This window comes from Silene latifolia, chromosome Y, assembly GCF_048544455.1.
Source record: "Silene latifolia isolate original U9 population chromosome Y, ASM4854445v1, whole genome shotgun sequence".
NCBI classification, from domain to species: domain Eukaryota; kingdom Viridiplantae; phylum Streptophyta; class Magnoliopsida; order Caryophyllales; family Caryophyllaceae; genus Silene; species Silene latifolia.
Window position 1 is genome coordinate 426883284 of NC_133538.1, and position 22039 is coordinate 426905322.

The 22039-nt window shown below is 38.5% G+C and overlaps 2 protein-coding genes across 2 annotated transcripts; both read right to left on the reverse strand.

The window, feature by feature from the left end:
* Positions 1–8109: 8109 nt before the first annotated feature.
* Positions 8110–9312, reverse strand: LOC141632516 (uncharacterized). Its single transcript, XM_074445061.1, has 2 exons — positions 8892–9312; positions 8110–8810 (listed from the first exon to the last, which is right to left on the reverse strand). Exons 1-2 carry the CDS (start codon positions 9310–9312, stop codon positions 8110–8112), a joined length of 1122 nt encoding a protein of 373 aa, XP_074301162.1.
* Positions 9313–18125: 8813 nt separating this feature from the next.
* On the reverse strand, positions 18126–18695 carry LOC141632517 (uncharacterized). The gene has a single exon (XM_074445062.1). It carries the CDS (start codon positions 18693–18695, stop codon positions 18126–18128), a length of 570 nt encoding a protein of 189 aa, XP_074301163.1.
* Between the last annotated feature and the right edge of the window lie 3344 nt (positions 18696–22039).

The following is a 22039-nucleotide window of genomic DNA, read 5'->3' on the forward strand; positions in this document are numbered from 1 at the left end:
CTTACGTAAAAGAGGAGATTCCTCGGCAACGGTGACCTCCTCATCGGTAATGTCGACGACCACCGCCTTCTCCTTTTGGACCACAGGGATCGAAGACGGAGCCGGAGTTGACGCCGTCGCCGCCATAGATATTGCCTTTGGTTTACGGCGCGGCACTTTACTGGCAACCTTCGCCTGGGCCGCCGTTACATCTAGGGCCTTCAACTGCTGATCCATGAGGTCGTTTGGCGCTGGTTTGCGTTCACGTGTCTGGGCCTTAGGATGCAAATCAACAACTTTCTTGTCCTTGTCAAGTCCCATCCTCTTGAGGATATCCGCAGACAGATCCGGGCCAAAACGGTCTGCAAAGGAAACGAAGCAAGAGTTAAGTAAAATAAATAAATCAAGGTTCAAAAACAGAAACATTAAAAGCAGAGATGGGCCTCACACCGACCCCACTCACCCTGTTCGAGGGCCGGTATGAAGCCGACGTGGCAGAGCAGATCATCCTGAAGAATGATCTGCGTCGGGGGCATCCATCCCTTCGGCGTCCCATCCTTCTCAGCCTCAAACAGCTTCATCGCCCGCCTTTCGTCCTCATTGAGATGGACCCTAAAGGCATCCATCTTAAGCTTACTCCGGGAGACATATTTCTTATGCTCCCCCCGACTCTCACACCGCAAATTAACGCGGCTTTGGAAGGACCGGGGCAGTGGATAATCCCCTGGAACCTCAACATATACCCACCGCGCCTTCCAGTCCTTGCAGGAAGTAAGCTTAGAGACGGTGATATAACCTGGCTCGGTCTGTATGCTATACCACCCCTTGCCACCTTGGACATTCAGTCGAAGGTGATGAAGCCGGCGGAATAGGTTCACCGTTGGGGCCTCCCCCTTAAACTGGCATAGCCACACAAAGCCAACAATCGTCCTAATGGCCAACGGATGCAGCTGTGCCACAACGACGTTCATTGCTTTAATTATGGCAGCAACGTATGCATTCAGAGGAAACCGGAGCCCATACTCCAGGTGTCTCATGTATACGCCGATACAACCCGGGGGAGGGCAACAGACGGCCTGACCCTCTTTAGGAATAACAATCCTATACTCCCTGCCGAAGGAGAAATGATGTTCGAAAAGTTCAGAACCAGAACAACTGGCGAACTTGTTCGTCCAAGCACGATCAGGACCGATCTTACAGGCGTCGCCGTGATCCAAGAGATGCGGCCTCTCCTCATCGGAATGAGTCATTTCCTCATCAACACCATCATCATCAACATCATCACTGTCATCATCACCATCATCATCATCCTCGAAACTCTCCAGAAATTTGGGATCAACCTCAGGAGAAGGAGACCTAGGGCCCCCGGACCTTATCAGGATGGCGGCCAATGCCTCCTCTTCATCAGGGCGCGACGGGGAACCCCCCTGGCGCAGGATTACTAGGTCCGGAATCAGCAGAAGACATGACAACAAATATTTAACAAGAAAAAGATTGAAGAATTTGTTTGATTACCTTGGAAGGAAATGTTACACCGAGTAACGCTTCGAGAAATCAGGAAGAGAAAGGAACTCTGCGAAAGAAAAACTAAACGAGAGGAAATTTTTTTGAGAAAATGAAATTTGGAAGGCCAAAATGAGGGGGTAACTGCCCTATTTATAGAGCAAAGCCCACTCAATCCGACCAATCAGAGCAAAGCCCATGAGGCGTCAACCAATTAACGTCGAGCCACGTGCCAAGCATGCAGCCATGGAATGTCAATCGACAAACAGTTACAAAACTTCTTCAACACGCTCCTTGACAGAATGCCAATCGACGTATCTTCTTCAAACACGATCCTTGGTATCTACTTGCCAAACGGCCCGTTGTTCAACCAAGCTTGGCAGCACCGGCTGGGGGCAATCAAAAGCACACGGCACTCACAACCTCGGTCTCGGCCAGCGCCATTTTCTTTTCCACATTTGATGCCCTTTACACATCCATGTGGAGGGGGGATACGGTATGGCCTAAGCAGAACCAAGCCGAGGAAGAAGAAGCCGGGGCAGAAATTTTTACTTGCGCAGAATACGCTCAACACTCATCGAAGGTCCATACCACGACATAGACTACGCTGGGGACAAATTGATGGGGCATATTCTGCACCCGCTGACCGAGTCAACATATTGAGCAAGGTCAAAGATATCCACAGCAAGTCAACACCTTGGACAGCCTAACCGACGCAGCCTGTCACTTGGGTCTCGGCTGGTCAATCAGCCAGCCGAGAGACATATCCGCGTACTCATATCCAAGACCCCTCGACCGGCCTGCCATGGGTCCATCGGCCGAGGGTAGAACGGTCTTTCCACCTGCTAGCCACTTGGCCACTACGTGACAAAAGGTGAAAGTCTATAAATACTCCACTTCTCTCAACGAGAAAAGGATCCGAAAATAATCAGTAAAATACATTAATCTGGTATAAACTCCCTTATCTCTCTACAATATACTTTGCCAAGTAACACACAACTTAATCCCTTTAAGTTTACTGATTTGAGCGTCGGAGTGAGTTCGCTCGGTACCAAGCCGAGCCCTCAGTTTGTTCATTGTTTCAGGAGAGGCCGAAAGGAAGAGTCAAGCAAAGTCATCATTCTACAAGCTTACGTGGTAACAAATCTGCTCCGTAATCACACCCGGAACAAACATGATCATCCATTCTTGTACGAGAAAATAGAATTTGGATGCAAAAATAAGGTGAAAAACAAAGATAATCAACTACTTCAGACAGAAGCAACAACATCAAGAAGCCTGACCAGGAGGTTTCTTTATCGTCATGACATAACTTTTACACACTACAAGCTTTCACATTGTACATTGAAATACAATAAATTCAATGAAAAAATTGGTAAATAAATATGTTGATATTACCTTTAATTCAACAAAAGGGTCAATTTGATGAGTAGAAATTTGATGAGTAGAATGACAGCTACTATGATCTCTTCGATGCATTGATGGATCCTGTAATGAACCTCCAGTAATAACATCTATATGAGACGTTTTTCCAATCAATTCCGCCCATTTCTTCTCCATCAGCACGTTCACTTCATCCATGGTTTCTCTCTTAGCCTCCTCCTTTGCTTCCCTCTTTACCTTTTGAATAAGCAATTGAATATCATCTTTAAAATAATTCTTTCTGTTAGTACTTCGACTTGCCGGTTTTCCAAAATATTTCTCGAGACCAACAAAACCTCCGACACCTCTTGTTCTGCCATTGTGTTCCGGCTTTCATAATGCTTTGGTCAATGCATCTTCGAGTCTTCTAGGAACAAACTCTCCTGTCTTCTCCTTTTCCTTCCAATGTTTCTAAAAATATAGTTTACAAAATTAATCAAGACTATGAAATTTAATTAAATATAAGCTTTAATAAGAAATTTAACAGAGTTCCTATCAAATTACAGAGTTGACTCATGTTTGATTGTCTGCGAGCAGGAAGCCAGGAACAATGTCTACCACAGAGGATCCTGTGAAATTACTCGAAAACAATGATCAAATTTCAAAGTTTCCTGAGTTGTCAACTATCTCCTGTGCAGTTGTACCATCTAAGGATCTGAGGTCGATCCTTGAAAATTTACTGCCAAGAGTCAACAATTCCTTCATATACAGTGGCATGATTAAAGACAATATCAATTTTATTAAATTGCTCCCAATACTCACAGTGCTTACAAACTAACATTGCTGACTAATTATTAAAGAGAACCTTGCTCAAATCCAGTAGCCACTGAGTAACCATCAATGACTCACTGAGATGCAACAATTAATTCATAATTCATTCTGATATTTATACTAAATTAATGAACAATAAAATTTACTTACGTATTCTTCTATCACGTTCAGTGTTTGAGGTAGAGGAGCATTAGATGATGGAGTATGTGCTTTAATCCATAAATAACCCCGATCATTGATGCGTTTAGTTACTGAACTAAACACTTCTTTGACAAGAAGGGGATTAGCATCATCATTATCCAATTTCTTTTGCCTAAGTTCTTGCACAAGTTCTTCTTTGTACCATTTTTCTCTCTTTGCGGCATATCCAGATCTTCCCAAAAAATGTGGATGCTTGCTTGTTATGCCTTTGGGAGGCCTGAGCCTTTGCACTTTTTTCCTACAATTTGGTCACATATAATTTTGCATCACAATACAAATTACTTTCTTTAAACACTAAATAACCTAACTATTACATTAATCAATACTCACCAAGAAGCTCTTATCCCTGCGTTGCTTTTTAAATTCTTCCCAAACATCTGGCTTAATTTGATCATATTTACCAACAGGAGTATCGCCGACTACTTTTCCATCCTTATGTTTCATGGTCTTGGTAATGTAAGTGCGTGTTAATGTACACCTGAATTCTCTGAATGCTTTTGACATAATCTTTAGAACATCCGTTTTATTCGTGTCATCTTTAATCTTCCATGTGATCTACATAAGAAAAATAAAAACAATATCCAACCGATAATAAATCTCATACCAAACTCAGTAAGACAAAAACTAAACATTCAAATTATCAAATTTATTTGTTTTTCATACCTTTACTTCTTTCCAAAGTGTTTCTTTTTCGCCCAATGGTACCTTTCTCCAATCATTGTATGTGATCTTGATATTTTTAGCTAAAACTCCGATGTTAGTGACAAATTTGTCATGGTATTTCCCCACTGGCTGACCATACTCATTAAAATCAATAGACAGGTCTGTTGGATTTACTTCTTTTAAGTTCTTTCCGGTTGTCACGCCTCTCGTTTTTGCTCGGACCGAATCATTGACCTCATTTTCACTCATTTCATTTTCACTCATGTCGAGCACCTGAAATAAATAGAAATTTATTAAAAAACAGAAAGTGGACACCATGGCTATTCAGTTTATAAATGCACAATTGTTACTGCTACAGAGAGCCAAGATAAAAGATGCAGGGAAAAATAAAGGACATGTGGAACTCCTGGCTTGCTTACTGATAATCTGAAACTATATAGTTAAAGAGGTTAGTGTTAGAGCATATCCAACAATGCCAGTACACGAAAAAGTTAATTGTCACTCATACTGCCTCATAGTAATATGCCTCAGGTGCATCATGTGTATATGAAAAACTCTGTATGGTCCGAGTATCAACCTGCTGCTATGAATGGATTCGTGATAGGAAAAATCAGGTTGAGTGGTATAGGTCTATTAGGTGTCCTATGGCGCAACCCAAGCACTCTTTTATTTCTTGGTTGGTCTCTCATCAGGCCCTGATGCTGAAAGATAAGCTGATGCAGCTCCAGGTTGTTGTTGCTGCCGATGATCTGTGCTGCATCTGTCATCTTGCTGCTGAGACTTATATTCATTTGATGGAGACTTGCCATTTCAGTGAGTCTGTTTTGCAATTGATTTGTAGTTGGCTAGGGACTGATCTACTGCACACTAACATTCTGAATGTTATGGCTTATAAGTTATGATCATGCTAAATTGCTAAGTACTATTTCTACTGTGGAAGTGTGAAAAATCAGTAGGGTTTATATTCTTCTAATTCGCTCAAAATGGATATAGGCATATAGCTATCCAACTATCCATCCATGTCAGACTTGAGAAGTTCGCACCTTGATTAGTTTCTTGTGGACATGAATTGTTTAGGGTCTGGACCTGAAAGTTGTAGATAATGTTGAAGAGGCCAAATATATGGAAGAGTTAGTCAGCCTGCAGAAGATGGAGCAGACTCAGGAAGAGTTAGTCGGCCTGTGGCTATAGCTCTGACTATTCAAAGGATGCTTCAGAATAGATTTATTGAATGTAAACCTCGAGTTATCAGTACTAAGGATAGCCTATGGTTGTGTAGGATGCAATTTCTTTAAATATGAGCTTGAAAATTTGTAATGTGGAAAATACATGTTGACATGTAATTGCGGTTTTATAATGAAAAGCTTACATTTTAGCGAAAAAAAATGCCTCATAGTAATAAACTGGCCCTGGATACAGTGAAGACAAAGATTACTAGTGTCTAGTTCAGGCTATTTATTATGTTGTTCAGGCAATTTATTAATGACATGAATATCTGATCTTTTAAAAAGAAAAACAACTATTTCGGGTTATCAAACCATATTCCCTCGTCATGATCTTCACGCAAATAAGTTTCATCACGTATTACTTGCAGATTTTGGTAGTTTGTAGAAATAGGAGAAGGTTCATCAAGTTGGTCGTATTCTTCTTCATCAACAACACCATCCACCTCGAGAATGCGCCTTTTTACCATAAAGGACAATTGAAAGTTTATTGTCCAAAGTATCTTCCATAAAGAAAACTTGTTTCGCTTGAGATGCAAGTATAAAAGGATCATCAATATGGCTAATAACATTGAAGTCAACCAAAATAAATCCCATGTCATCAACCTGGACGCCTTTCTCACTGTCAGCCCATTTACATCGAAATAAGGGCACAGAAAAATCCACATAATCAAGCTCCCATGTATCAAAAATTAGCCCGTAATACGATCGTGTTATATCCACTGGTTGCTTACCCCTTCCAACATATTCTACCAATGATGCAACAACTGTAACTCCGCTATTCTGCATTGTAATTTTCTGATCTTGACGACTTGTGTAAAAGCAGAACCCATTGATATCATATCCTTCATAAGAAGAAATGTTAGCCTTTGGTCCATTTGCTAACCATCTCAAATTGTCACTAATCTTGGGTGTTTTCTTTGATAACTCTGTCATTACCTTTTCTTTAAACCACTGTGCAAAACATCGATTCTGTTCACTTATTAACCAAGCTTCACGTTTATTTGGATATTGTCTTTTCAATATGGCAAAGTGATTCTCTAAATATGGATGAACCTCCGTCATGTGTTGCAAAACATACATATGGGCCTTGTCAAATAAAGCACGATCAACGGTAATGACATGTTTTCCTAAAGTACCCTTCCCTTCAAGCCTTCCTTCATGTCAAGATGTAGGAAGTCCAAGAGGTTGCACATTATTCAAATAATCTTGGCAAAATCCAAGTGTCTCAGAAGCAACCGTTGCTTCAATAATACTGCCTTCAGGATGATATCGATTCTTCATTCGTCTCTTATAGGTTCCCATCTCTCGCTCCATCGGCCACATGCTTCTCTGAAATACCGGTCCACAAAGTTTTCTCTCTCTCACCAGGTGAACAATTAAGTGAACCATAATGTCAAAGAAACTAATTGGAAAGTACATTTCAAGCTCACAAAGTATCACAACAACATCGGCTTGTAAATCATCCAAAGAATCTGGATCAATGTCTTTCGCGTTTATTGCATTAAAGAATTTACAAAGCTTTGTGATGACTTGTCTGACATGCTTAGGCAAAACAAATCGGATAGCTATAGGCAATAGTTGGGTTAACAAAACATGGCAATTATGAGATTTCAATCCCACTAACTTCAAATCCTTCATTGAAACAAGGCTACTTATGTTGGAGGAATATCCATGCGGCACCTTCACTCCCTTTAAAGATTCACACAGCACCTTCTTCTCATTTCTGGACAAAGTCGTGCAAATAGGGGGTAAGTAGGTACGCTTCCCCTTCGAATTGGATTTACTTGAAACGACCCTAGCAACCATGTCATGTCTCGCTTTGACACCATCTTTAGTTTTATTAGGCATATTCAACAAAATGCCAATAATACTATCAAACACGTTCTTTTCTACATGCATGACGTCAATACAATGCCTAACCGACAAATGCTCCCAATAAGGTAGGTCCCAAAATATGGACTTCTTTGTGTGATATACACCGTTTGGTGGAGGTTTGTACAGTTTTCCAAACTCTATACGGATGTTTTAAACCCGTGCGTGATACTCTTTTCCACTTAGAACTAAAGGGGCTGACCGGTGTTCAGTTTTACCATAGAATGCCTTCTTCCTCTTACGATATGCATGGCCCGGGTCAAGCCCTCGACGATGACACATGTACACATGTTTCCCAGAGTGCTCCAACCATTCAGACTCGGTGTCATCACCACATACAGGACACCCCTTATCGGTCTTCAGCCTATAACCCGAGAGGTTACCATACGCAGGGAAGTCATTGATAGTGCAGTACAACATAGCACGCATTTGAAATTTTGTAGGCTGCATCAAACACTTCCACTCCAACATTTCACAACATTTTTAAATCCTCTATCAGTGGCTCTAGATACACGTCAATATCATTACCCGGTTGTTTAGGACCTGATATTAACATGGTCAATAAAATGTATTTGCTCTTTGTAGTAAGCCAAGGAGGGAGATTGTAAATTATTAACATTATTGGCCAAGTACTATGTTGGGTACTTAGAGTTCCGAAAGGATTAATTCCGTCAGTGCAAAGCCCTAATCTTAAATTTCTAGGTTCACTACCAAATTCCGGGAAATCTCTATCGATTGTCCTCCACTGAGGAGCATCGGCGACATGTCGTAACTTGCCATCTTTCTTCCTCCCTTTGTCATGCCATAACATATACTCTGCATCTTTCGGATTTGCAAACAAACGCTTAAACCATGGTATTATTGATAAATACCATAAGGTCTTTGCCGGACCCCCTTTTTTACGACCTTTTTTAAGCTTATATCTTGACTTCTTGCATTGTGGGCACTCATCTACGTCGTTGTAGTCTTTACGGTACAAAATGCAGTCACTCGGGCACGCATGGATTTTTTGGTAATTCGTAGCGAGGGGACACAACACTTTCTTACATCGATAAGTGTTAGTGGGAAGCTCATTACCTTTCGGCAACATATCGGACAAGAGTCTCAATAAAGCAGTAAAACTTTTATCGCTCCACCCGTTCCCAGCTTTTAAGGTGTACAACTTCAACACCGCTGATAGACGGGTAAATTTAGAGCAACCCTAAATAACGGCTTTTTGAATCAAAGAACCAAAGATTTGAAAAATTTCTGGACAATCAACAAAATCTTTTTCAAGATCATCCATCATCTGATCGACATTATCACACTCCTTAGCATCACTATGCTCATTAACCTCATTGTTATTACAATCCTCTCCAATTACCTCAAAATCAACCATAATATTATCAACTTGTTTCTCAACATTTACGGCGTTAGGACAATTAGGAATATCATTCTCTTTCTCTCCGTACCATATCCACACAGTATAATTTGGTTTAAACCCCTTTAATATCAAATGTTCTCGCATTTCACTTCTAGACTTCACCTTCTTTTGATTCTTACATGCGCTACACGGGCACATGAGTTGTGCATCATCCCCTTGTTGTCTTTGATGTTCAACTGCTTGAGTAATAAATTCATGGAGCCTTTCAAGATACTCAAAATCACGCTTTCCATACATCCAACTTCGATCCATGCTATAATTAATTCAAACATATATATCGTGAAATTAGTAACAATTATTTAATAGTGTAGGAGTTTCTTTATATTAATTCAAAAACTAGGGTTTCGTAATTTCTGGGCAAATTTTAATCTTTCTTTTTCTGTCAACTTGGATCTTATATGTGTTTATTGGGTTAAGTAGACTAGAAATTTAGTCATTATACACTTTGATTGTGTCAATCTTGATGTTTAAGTCCCTTTAAGATGGCTTTCAATTCGAGCTATTGAGATTGTGCTACGTAGATATCCGACAATATTTTTGATGTTCCTGGACACCCATTAAATAAGTTTAGATAGGTAATATTTCTAAATCAATGTTTTTCATTATTTGGATAACTAATGTTGAGTAATTGTTTTCAATGTTGGATACTCCCTTCATTCCAAACATTTGTTTACCTTTTATATTCATCGTGAGAAATATTTTAATCAAAGGTAAACAAATGATTGAGATGAAGAGTGTATATTATTGAACACAAACTAAGCATGCTATCCTGTTCTTTTTCAGCCACTCACTCAATTACATAACCAAAGCAAATTTCTACATGGAGAAGCTAAATATTGAGACTGGCTATGAGTAATATCATATACTACCTTTTAAAATTCCTTATTTTAAGTTTTTTATGTACTTCAATACTGATGAAATATTGTAGGAAAAAAATACAAGGTACATTGAATTATTCAACTCACTTCACTATTTTTTTGCTTAAATTCAAGATTGAAAAAAAAAATTAAGCAAATTCATATTGCCAATAAACACATATTACACATTTTCAAAATTATTACAAAATTCCCATAATTGTAACTTCTTTTATTATTTCCCTTACATGGTCATTTTTATAATTCATGATACACAATTAAACCAATCTTATGTACTCCAAAAACTACTCAATGCACGCACAAAAGCAAGTAAAAAAGCTCAAGGACTTGAAGAGGAATTGAAAGAGTTTATTCCAATGGAGCTATTAGATTTCAAAAGTAATATGGCTTTGTATGTTAGAAGTAACCTCAATGTAGTGACATCTTTATAAAGACTTCCAGCTTTCCATCTTATTCAGTTGCACGGGATTGTGAAAAGTTACTGTATAAGAGTTTAAATACGTATTTTAATTGTGTGCTTTTGGTTGAATAAGGATTTCTCTCCGTTTTACAGATTGTATTTTGTACTATTAAATGGTGATATATTCAGTTTGATAATTAGTTCATTTATAAATTGCCTTCATAATTCCTTGATGATGATTACAATGTAAGAAGCTTCAGGTTGACAAAACGCTTTTTACGCCTCTAGCTACTGACGCCAATTGAGCTAGGATATATTTTCTAATTCAATTTTATTATTGGGTATTTTGACGTTAATTAGCTACGGAAAATTGATGCTTTACTACTGAAAATTCGGACTCTAAACAGACTTTCCCTTGTAGTGTATGGATGCAAACTTTAGCTAAAGAATGTGAGAAGGAAGGCCAAATGACTAATTCAATCATCTCGACCAAGATTCCTTTCCTAGACCAAGATCATACACTGATACTATGTAGGCTCTTGATTAAAGATCCTATAGTTATCAAGTTTTAACTTCAGAAGCGTATGCCATGTCTGTTTATTTTTCTTTGCCTGAAGTTCCTCTTCCACTGTAGCACTAATCTCCTCCATCCAAGGACATTTATTTACTACCAATGTCTGATTTCTATATAATTTAGAAGGATCAAGGAATCAAAGTAGCCTTCTTTTCTTCCTATTAGAAACTTCAAAGTGACAGACTATGCTAAACACTTGCAGTCCTCTGTTAATGTTTTTCTTGCACAGATTTGGGATTTCCTTTGTGCAGAGAAAATCAGGTATCAAGGAGATAAACTCGTGAATAACAAGAGGTCTCTAAGACAACTCGACATCACATAGAAGTATAGAACAATTACTTACATTATTTATAAAGGAAATGAGTAATTCAGAAAGCTATAAGTATGTTGCAGAGTGACAAGGAAAACTTCAATTTCTCTTTTGATACCTACACTAAGTCACCAAATGTCTAAAGCGTCTACATAGGAAGGATGAAGCTAAAGCAAGGATGGTTAGTTAATTACCGAGTTTGCATCATGGTTGTCTATGCGAGTAATAGATGTGATCTTGGTCGAGATGGTCAGTAATAGTGAATTACTGTAACAACAACATTGCGAACAGGCTTTGCTTGAACTTAACATTTAATTAACTAATTCTTGGAGTTAGGGGATCCCTAATAGCTATATACTGCTTCGATAACAGGATTGCAGGAGGATGTGAGACGGAAAATACCGTTGCGCTAAACCTGTACTGTATTCTGTATTAATGAAACCGACTAGAACAGAGGATTCACTGCTACTTACCGGCCTCTATTTCAACTCTAAAACGTAATGAAACCCATCCTAGATTCATACCCTTCGAACCCTTTAACAACCTCTATCAACACACTATAACTCGACACAAAATAAGCCCCAAAGACAACTCATACCAAAACGAACAAGGGGCAGCAAATACCTGACTTTAAACAAAATATTTTACCAACCTAAAACAAGTATTCCATTTATACTAATAGAGATGCTACTTTGTATAATTCAATAATTCATAATTCAGTAACACAACAATACAATAACCATTAATTTGATAATAGTGATAAAGATTTAAATGAAGAAACAGTCATTGCAATTAAATATGGTCAAACGGTACCTTCGATGTTGTTGCGGATAAAGGGCGTTGACTTTGTATCGTTGCTTATGCGGTGTAGCCGGAAACAACCAGTAGAATAGAGAGGAGTTCGAAAACTAGGGTACCGGAATTGAAATTGGAATTGATGATTGAATTGAGTCAATAGTCGATGTAAACTAGTCGATGTAAACAAGTTCTGACAAACTTAATCAATACTACGTCAGAGGGCGGCGTGAGGAAGCACGTTTTCGATTGCTGGAGTTAAATTGTGAGGGGATGTGAAGTTTTGGCGGTTGAATTGAAGAAGACGAAGAGCAGCTTTACAGTATATGCTGAAGGGTTTTCGCGGTTCAATGTATTGCTGAAGGTTTTTGGCTTTTTGGCGGTTTTTATTTTTGTCTTTATAATTTTTCTATTAACATCGGTTTTATTTAGAAACCGACATAAAAACATATCATGGCGGTTTTTAGTCCAAAAAATTATAACTTTGTATTAACTTTTAGCGTCATTCTCAACGTCGGTTGTTAATAGAACCGCCACTATTAAACTATGGTGGCGTTTCCTATTTAGAACCGCCATAAAAAGCTTATGTTATCACGACGGTTCTTACTTAAACCGCCACTATAGACCTCCTATATACAAAAATATTTCCTTCCCGCCAATTTATTGGGCTTTTCACGTCGTTTCTATTAGAACCGCCACGATAACTATGTCATGATAGGGGATTTTTGTACTAGTGCCACCACCTAGTTTAACAAGTGGCGTGAGCGGAGCACAAGCTATGTACTGACCCAGAGCATGCGGACATCGGCCATCAAGGAAAAGATTAACCACCTGAGTAATAGAGGCAGACAAATCGTCATAAATAGTCACAGCAGCTCCACTTAAATAATCCATAAGGTGTTGGGCACGAAAACCATCTCGTCCACAAGAAGTGCCACGCGGGAAACTCCGAATCATATCCAACACAACTGCGGAGAGGCAACGAGGGGATGATGATCAACAGGCAAAGGGGGCAAAGAGGGATAAGGGGCGATGGGGTTCTTATCCTGCAGAGCCACAAGGGTGGCGTCAGAGTAAGGGGCAATACCTGATGAAGAAAGCACCCGCACAGCAGCAGTATAATGACCATCACAAATCTTCCTCCGACACTGCCGAAGGTTAAGCTCGCTCAAATTAAGATCCTCCTCCACATGAAAGGAAAGGGGAACCTCATCCAAAGTCGCCCGTAAGAGCTGCAAACTGCCACCCGGTACACCCCAAGCAAGAATAGCACTGGTAATACTCTCCTCCTGGCGATGACGCCTGACAGCGGTCCTACACTCAAGATTACTCCTCGGGGAAAAGGTCTTAAGTATACAAAGGGGCAACACAATCAAACGAATCCAGCAAGAGAGGTCACCAGGAGAGCCACCCACATCATCCCAAGCCCCTTTTAAAACCCGAGCAAACCCAAGGCGACACTTAGGAGGGATAGATTTCACAGTGCGTAACCCCAAAGAAAGCAAACGATCAAGCAAAGAGACGGTCCAACCAACTGGCTCAACCCCAACATCAGATGAGATAACCGATGGAGACGGAACAGTAGGTCGGGGAACATTGGAAATAAAAAAACGGACATGGCCATCATCACAAATCGGAGACGCCACAATGTCGTCCCGACTATGCCGACACCTCTTAAGAAAGGTATGGGTTCTAAGGCACACCCCACACAACCAAACCCTCATCCACTGTAAAGTAATCTCAACATTAGAATAAACAGTCAAACTATCAGAAAGAGTTTGACGTGTAAGTACCATAGCTTCACCACGGCAGTGTCGATCCTGCAAGTGTCATAGCATGGCAGTTTTAACAAGTCCCCTACCACTACCATCTTGACACCCATGAAGACCGACAAAAGGACACTGAAACCTTACCAAGTCGGTCATGACAGAAAGGTATCAAAGCTATTGAAATGTTAAAGGAAGCTAGCAAGTGTCTTAGGTGCTTGTTGTTGTTGTTGTTGTTGTTGTTGTTGTTGTTGTTGTTGTTGTTGTTGTTGTTGTTATTGTTGTTGTTGTTGTTGTTGTTGTTGTTGTTGTTGTTATTGTTATTATTATTTTTATTGTTATTGTTATTGTTATTGTTATTGTTATTGTTATTGTTATTGTTATTGTTATTGTTATTGTTATTGTTATTGTTATTGATTGTTATTGTTATTGTTATTGTTATTGTTATTGTTATTGTTATTGTTATTGTTATTGTTATTGTTATTGTTATTGTTATTGTTATTGTTATTGTGATTGTTATTGATTGTTATTGTTATTGTTATTGTTATTGTTATTGTTATTGTTATTGTTATTGTTATTGTTATTGTTATTGTTATTGTTATTGTTATTGTTATTGTTATTGTTATTGTTATTGTTATTGTTATTGTTATTGTTATTGTTATTGTTATTGTTATTGTTATTGTTATTGTTATTGTTATTGTTATTGTTATTATTATTATTATCATCATCATCATTATTATCATCATTATTATTTGCAGAAAGATTAGGATTTATTCTCATTAAAGATAATCAAGAAATACAAATCCAAAGTCCGTCAATCTAGAAGGGAGCCAGTATGGCCACCTAAATAAAACAACAAGCACCTAACAATAGCCAGATAAAAACTCTTCAAAAGCTAGTACATGAATTTGAAGTCTAATAATAACTAAGTACTGAATTCTCCAAATTAGAGCTGCAGGAGCAGATTTGAGCTCCTTAAAGACCCTTCTATTGCGTTCCTGCCAAATAAGGTAAATGGCACACAACAGAAGGCATCTCCTCTGCCTCTTTGCCCAAGCAGACCCCTTGATATGCAGCTTGTACCATCTGAAGATCTGAGATAGTCTACCCTAAACAGGCACCTGCATCCAGTCAGAAACATGACACCAAACCTCATCAGAGTAAGGGCACTCAAAGAAAATATGAGCAGCAATTTCAACAGCACTCTCACACAGCACGCACCTGTTGACAAGCACTATCCCTCTCTTGCAAAGATTGTCCACAGTAGGCAGCCTATTCTCAGCAGTAATAAGACCAATAAAGGCATGCTTAGGGAGACTAAGAGTTTCCCCAGAGTCCCGTGATAGGGTTGTACAGGCCCTTTGCTCCTCAAGCATTCGTAAATCAAACCCTTATACCCAGGAGTACGCAAGAGCTGCTTTGCCTGCTGTATTCCACCAGTGTACAAAACCAAACAATCCGCGCAAGTAATGATGTTTCCCCAAAACCAAGAGTGGGCAGCAGTGATTTGGAAATTCCAAAAGCTAACACCTTTGAGAATATATGCATTAACCCACTGAACCCAAACATTGGGAGTAGCAGTTTCAATCTTCTTAATCCACCCCATCATCTGTGCTTTGTTCTAACTCAATATCTCTTTGATATCAACACCTCCTTCCTTTCTTGGCCTGCATAAACTCTCACAACTTTTAAAGACCATTCTTCTTTGCCCATCTCTAATACCTCAGAGGAAATATTTACACATTTTATGGATCTTCTTTGCTATCCCTTTTGGTAAAAGGATACTAGCTCCCCAAAAATTTTGGATCCCAAATATAACCGAGTTAATAAGGGCCACTTTTCCAGCATAACTTAAAGTGGTATTAGCCCAATGAGTTATTTTACTTCTAACTTTATCCAGCATAGGTATGAACATTCTCTGGGTTAGCCTTGCTCCAAACAAAGGAATGCCCAAATACCTCACGGGAAGCTCTCCCTCAACATAATCAGTGGAATCAAGAATAAGTTGTTTTAACTGGGGTTAACACCTCCAAAGTACAGATTAGACTTCATGGGGTTAACTCTGAGCCCAGAATAGCCAGCAAACAAACTTAAGCACTGATTAACAGCTTGAATTGAGGGAAGATCCCCCCTAGTGAAAATGAAGAGATCATTAGAAAACACCAAATGGGTAAGCTGAACCTTAACACATTTTAGGTGATAAGAGAAACCAGGATAAGTAGGGAGCTGCCTCAGCAGCCTAGACAAAACCTCCATACACAAAGTGAATAGATAGGGAGACAATGGATCCCCCTACCTCAGTCCCCTTTTTCCAGGAATATAGCCCTCAGTAGAGCCATTGACATTAATAGAGAAGTGAGAAGTGGAGATACAAGAAAGAACCCAAGGAGAAAATTTAGGAGGAAAACCAAACCTCTGCAAACAATGAGCCAAGAAAGTCCAGTTGACAAAATCAAAAGCTTTCTGGATGTCAACTTTTAGGATACATCTTGGAGTCAGCAAACATCTATTGTACTTAAAAGCCAGCTCATGAGCAAGCATAGAGTTATCAAACAGGTCCCTTCCTTCAATGAAGGTAGCTTGCTCCAAGCCAACAATATCTCCCAACACTGACTTCATTCTGTTAGCCAAAATCTTGCTCACAGTCTTATAGAATACTGTACAACAAGATATTGGCCTAAAATCAGAGACAGATTGAGGGGCATCCTTCTTTGGGATTAAGGCAATAAGAGTAGAATTAACAGCTTTTGGCATTCTTCCAGTATTGAAAAATTCCATCACAGCAGCAGTGAAATCAGGGCCGGTGATCTCCCAAGTGTCCTTAAAGAACCCAGAAGAGTAGTCATCCACTCCAGGGCTTTTATTTCTGTCAATAGAGGAGAGGGCATCTTGGATCTCCATAGGTGTGACCATATTATCCAAAGTGGTAGCATTTTGGAGAGTATTGTGAGTAGATAAATCAGCAGGGATAGGCAAAATATTCTCCTCATAGCCAAGAAGGGATTTATAGAAATCCAGAAAAGCCAAGGCAACTTCAGCATGGCCAGTATAGACTGACCCATGGATATCGTTAATCAACCCAATAGTGTTCCTACTCTTCCTTGCAGCAATACTAGCATATAAATACTTAGTATTGACATCACTTAGCTGAAGATGCTGCACCTTAGCCTTGTGAGCCAAAACCCTCATTTCTACTTTCTTCATTTTCATATAATTAGCAGAAAGTTTAATTTCCTCCCCTAATAGAAGAGGATTCAGAGGAGAGGATTGAAGAAGAAACTGACAATGGGTAACGGCAGTTTTTGCTGTAACCACTCTCTGAGCAATGCCAGAAAATTCTTGGTTGTGAATAACGTTAAGATGACTTCTGAGCCTTTTCAATTTGGAAAACAACCCAAAATTTTTTGACCCATGAGCAGGAAGACTCCATTGATCAGCAATAAGTTGAATAAATCCAGGAGAAAGAGACCAACAATTAAGATATTTGAAAGATCTTGTAGGTGATAAGGTAGTAGCAGTGTTGAGAACAATGGCAGCATGATCAGAGATCCCAGCAGGGAGAAAAGTCACAACAGAAGATGGGATATTAGTGTACCATTGAGGGTTCACCAGAAGCCTATCAAGTTTAGCCCATCTGGGAGAATGCTCCTATTTATTATGCCATGTAAAAAGGCCCCAGTGTTGGGATGATCAGACAAGGCACAATCCTGAAGACATTCTCTAAATTCATCCATCTCTCTATCATGGATAACACACCCAACCCTTTCAGCAGCACTTAAAGAGACATTAAAGTCACCCAGAAAGACCCATGGGGAGTTAATCCCATGAGAAATAAGCCTCAAACTATCCCATAGATCAACTGTTTCAGAAGCTCTATTAAAAACATAAATAAAGGTAACCTCAAGTGCTTCCTGACTAGCATGATGAAGCAAAAAACAGTGAAGAAACTGTGCACCTCTTGCCAGCACATGAACCTGCACTGAGACAGGGTTCCACAAAACCCAAAGTCTACCCCCAGAATGCATGTCATAATTGGTAATTAGCTGATAACTATGAAATTTATTTCTATGAATGAAACCAGAAAATTGATGGTTAACATGTGTTTCAATTATAACTCCAAAATCAACCTTGTTAACTCCCAAGAAGCCTAAAACCTCCTGCTGTTTTAGGGGGTCAGTCATCCTCCTCACATTTCAGGAGGAAATGATCATTGAGGTGATAGAGGGGATGGCTGCCAACCAGGATCAATCTCCACAACAGTCCCCTACTGCAATGCCAGATGAACTTGATCCTGCTCCACCTCAAAATAGACTAAAACAGTGTCTTCAGAAGCAAGTGCAACATATTAATTGCCTAAATCAGTAACCACTGAATCAGTTGTAACAACAGCAATTTTCTTTGGAGTACTCTTCTTGAGAGGGGTAGTAATGAAGCCCTCTTTATCTTGCCCAGTAACAGTCACAACAGGCTCAATTATAGGCTGCTTGGGCTTGTAGAGTTGCCTGGGTTTGTTCTTATTACACCTATCCTGGGTATGCCCAATTTTCTTACAAGAATGACAAAAATGAGGCACCCATTCATAGTCAATCTTTTGTAGGACAGTGCCACAGTATGGTGTTTGGAGAGTCATACCTCTAGGCAACTCTTTAGAGAGATCAACCACCACCAAAATTCGAGAAAAGGCAATCTTACTCTTAGTGGTGGTGGGTTCATCAGCACAAATTGGCCTTCCTACAAAACTTGCCACTTTACTCAATGCAGATTGAGACCAGAAACATGGGTCAAGGTTAGGAAACAAAATCCATATTGGGACAGTAGTGATCTCAGCTAATTCCTCTACAATAGTAGGGGACCATGACTTACAAACCAAACGATAACCATTAACATTCCAGGAGTCTGCCAGGACAGCAGTCATATCCTCCTTAGTCAGGAATCGAAAGTAATACCACCCACGGGAAAAATAAAGGATTTCTGGTGTGGTGATATGATTCCAGTGTTTAGAAACCAGTTAGTTAAGCTCCACAATCAAAGTTTGCTTACCCATAACCGTACCAACTAGAGTAGTACTCCAATACTCAACTTTATCAGCAATGTCATCCTCATTAATAATAACCTTAGACTCATTACCTTTGATAAAGGACAATGACATACCCTTACTAGACGATTTTAGGGTTTGGGCATAGGGTTTCTTTGGTGGGGGAGTAACAACAGAAACATTTTCCACAGGAGGAACCACATCAGAGACCACTGGGGTAATAGGAGGGTCAGGAGTTACCTGTGCTGAAGAAGTCGACGCTCCCATCACCAGAGAAGACCCTGAATTTACCGAAGAAGAAGTAACCATGTAATCCCCTAAATTCGCAGATTTAGGAGAGCAAGTAGTTGAATCCCCTTGTCCTGCAGAAACCTTTTCAGTGGATCTAGTGTTGCAACCGAAGGCCAAAAATTTGGGCGGTCGGCCCCTTGGCATAGCTGCGGCGAAACCCTCAGAGGTGAAGGCGGAGCGTACCACTCAATCGCTTAATTTCAGAGATTTTTAGTGAGAGAAAGAAGAGAAAGACCGGATTATTATTATTATTATTATTATTATTATTATTAAAATAAATAAATTATTTACGATTTTTTCAATTAAAACCCATTTTATAAAAAAAAATTACTTTATGTTAAAAATTAACCACTTTTCATATTATAAAGTTAACCCTTCTAGATTATCATAAAATTACTTCATTTTAACGTATAGCTATCACTTTCTATCATAAAATGATCATTTTTTTTATCTTTTGCACCATACAGTTGCACACAATAACTACTATTCTCTCTTTCTTTAGGCTTTAACTAAATCAGACAAATAGGAAATGACAAAAGAGAGTTTTAATGATTATAATTTATGAAGTTTAATCTAAGATCAATATCAATCAATTAAATATAAATCTTTTTAAAATTGTCTTATTCATTATGGGTAGGACATGAATCTTATAGGGTGAGGGATGACGTCACTGTGCGTGTGTATTTTTGTGAGAGGTGGGGGTAGGAGTATGGCGGGTTTTTGGGGAGGGGGTGAGTTTCTCGAGGGGTAGGGTTAATCTCTAACGTTTAAAAGTGTAATTTAGGGAATATAAGCAGATATGGATAGGAGAAATTGTTCGTGGATAAAGATGAGGTTGGGTAGGAAGGGTTAGGTTGGTTAGTTGGGTATGAAGGGTGAATGCACATGAAAAATTGATATGGTGAGGTAATATTAGAACAAGTAAATACTCCCTCCCAGTCACTATATTGTTCCCATTTGATATGGGCACAATACTTAAGGAAAAGTATTAAAATAGGAGTAAAAGAGTTGTGTGGGGTTGGTGATATGAGAGATGGATGAATTATTAGTAGTTAAATAAAGAATTGTGGGGCCAAAACATAAAGAAAAGTAATAAAATAGGAGTAAAAGAGTTGTGTGGGGTTTGGTGATATGATAGAGAAATGAATAAAATAAGAGTAAAAGTTTCTAAAAATAGAAAGGGGAACATTAGTTGAATAATCCGTTTGGGGAAAGAGGAAACATTATAGTGACTGGGAGGGAGTAGGTATATTTTATTTGAAGGTCGTACTATGAGAAAAGGAGAAAAACACACATATTATATTATTTAAAGGGGTAAGTTTCTCTGAAGTATCATATATATAAACGAAACCATATATAAGTATATAACATATATGTTTTATATAACACAAAAAAAATACAACAATATTGGAGAGGGAAAAAGGAGTAAAAAAAATAGACAAATAAGGAATGACAAAATAGAGTTTTGATGATTATAATTTCAGAACTTTAATCTAAGATCAATATAATTTCAATATAAACTATTTAATATTATCTTATTCATTATGGGTAGAACATGAATCTGATAGGGTAATTGGTGTATTTTTTTTAGGAGTGGGAGTAGTGTTATGCTGGGCTTCTGGGGAGGGGGTAAGTTTCTTGAGTGATGGGTTACTCTCTGACGCTTTAGAGTGCAATTTAGAGAATATAAGCAGATATTGATAGGGAAAATTGTTCAGAAATAAGGATGAGGTTTGTTACGATGGGTTTAGGTTGTTTAGTTTGATGGGAACTGGGAAGGGTGAATGCACGTGGAAAAATAGTTGATATGGTGAACAATATTTGAAAAACGTAAATAAATAAATTTTATTTGAAGGAAGTACTACGAGGAAATGAAAAACGTAAACATACTATAAATATAGGCTAAATGCCTCTGAAGTATCTTGTATATAAACGCATAACTTTTGTACGTTTTGTATAATGAGGGAAAAAACAATATTGGAAAGGGAAAAGCGAGTAAGGAAGAAAATGAGAGAAATGAGGAATGATAAAAAAGGGTTTTGATGACTATAAGTAGTTTATATTGAATTGATTGATATTGATCTATTTCAAGTCATTTAACTTACTTACACTTTGTTTGCAAAAATAAAAATATAAAGGAAAAGAGAAGGAATAAGATGAAGGGAGAAAAAAGGGATGAAAATTGGAATATGATAAGTTTGTTTCAAATTTATTTGAGATGAAAATACATCTCACTATTTATATATTCATTATCTCTCTATTTTACCTCATTTGTTAATAAAACTCAAAATAAGTAGTGCAAGACACTATAGTTGCAACTTATCTTAGTATCCGTGCAAAGCACGGGCATGAAAACTAGTAATAATTTAATTCGGAGTACTTGACAAATTCCTTGGGAAATTTCTATTATTATAAAAGATGTGAAATTAAACCTTCATTTTTCCGATGAAGTGATAACTAAACATTGCTTTCGTGAAGCCAACAAGGTTACTGACGTCATGGCTTCTATTGGACATTCATGTCCAACTCTTTCGAGGTGGTTTGAAAGTCCGTGGCTTCAACTTACCTCTTTCATTCGAAAGGATAAGATAGATTGATCGTATCTCAGAGGATCAACCTAGTTTCCTTACCTTATAAAAAAAATGAATACACATAGCATTATGTTTATCACGTGGATATGATGTTCTTTTTTTTTTCTACACACAAATTTCAAAAATCCAAACCTAAGCAGATTCTAAATCTATTTTTTTTTTCTTTTTTTTTTTACTCCATTGTGTACCCACTTAAATAATTAAAAAGAAAAGATGGTTTTAACATGCCTTACCATAAAACAGTCACGAACACAACTTGTTGTTTTGCTAATACTTTTTTGGGTTATTTTATAAGAATAATCCAAATTATATCTCTTCTTCCCACATTAATCAAAACTATGT

Bases quoted from the DNA above. Each gene is read 5' to 3' on its own strand.
- LOC141632517 (XM_074445062.1), bottom strand. From the start codon at position 18,695: ATGACTGCTGTCCTGGCAGACTCCTGGAATGTTAATGGTTATCGTTTG.
- LOC141632516 (XM_074445061.1), bottom strand. From the start codon at position 9,312: ATGGATCGAAGTTGGATGTATGGAAAGCGTGATTTTGAGTATCTTGAA. The intron at 8,811-8,891 runs GTCCAGAAATTT...CCCGTCTATCAG, and splicing joins TGAAAAAGATTTTGTTGATT to CGGTGTTGAAGTTGTACACC.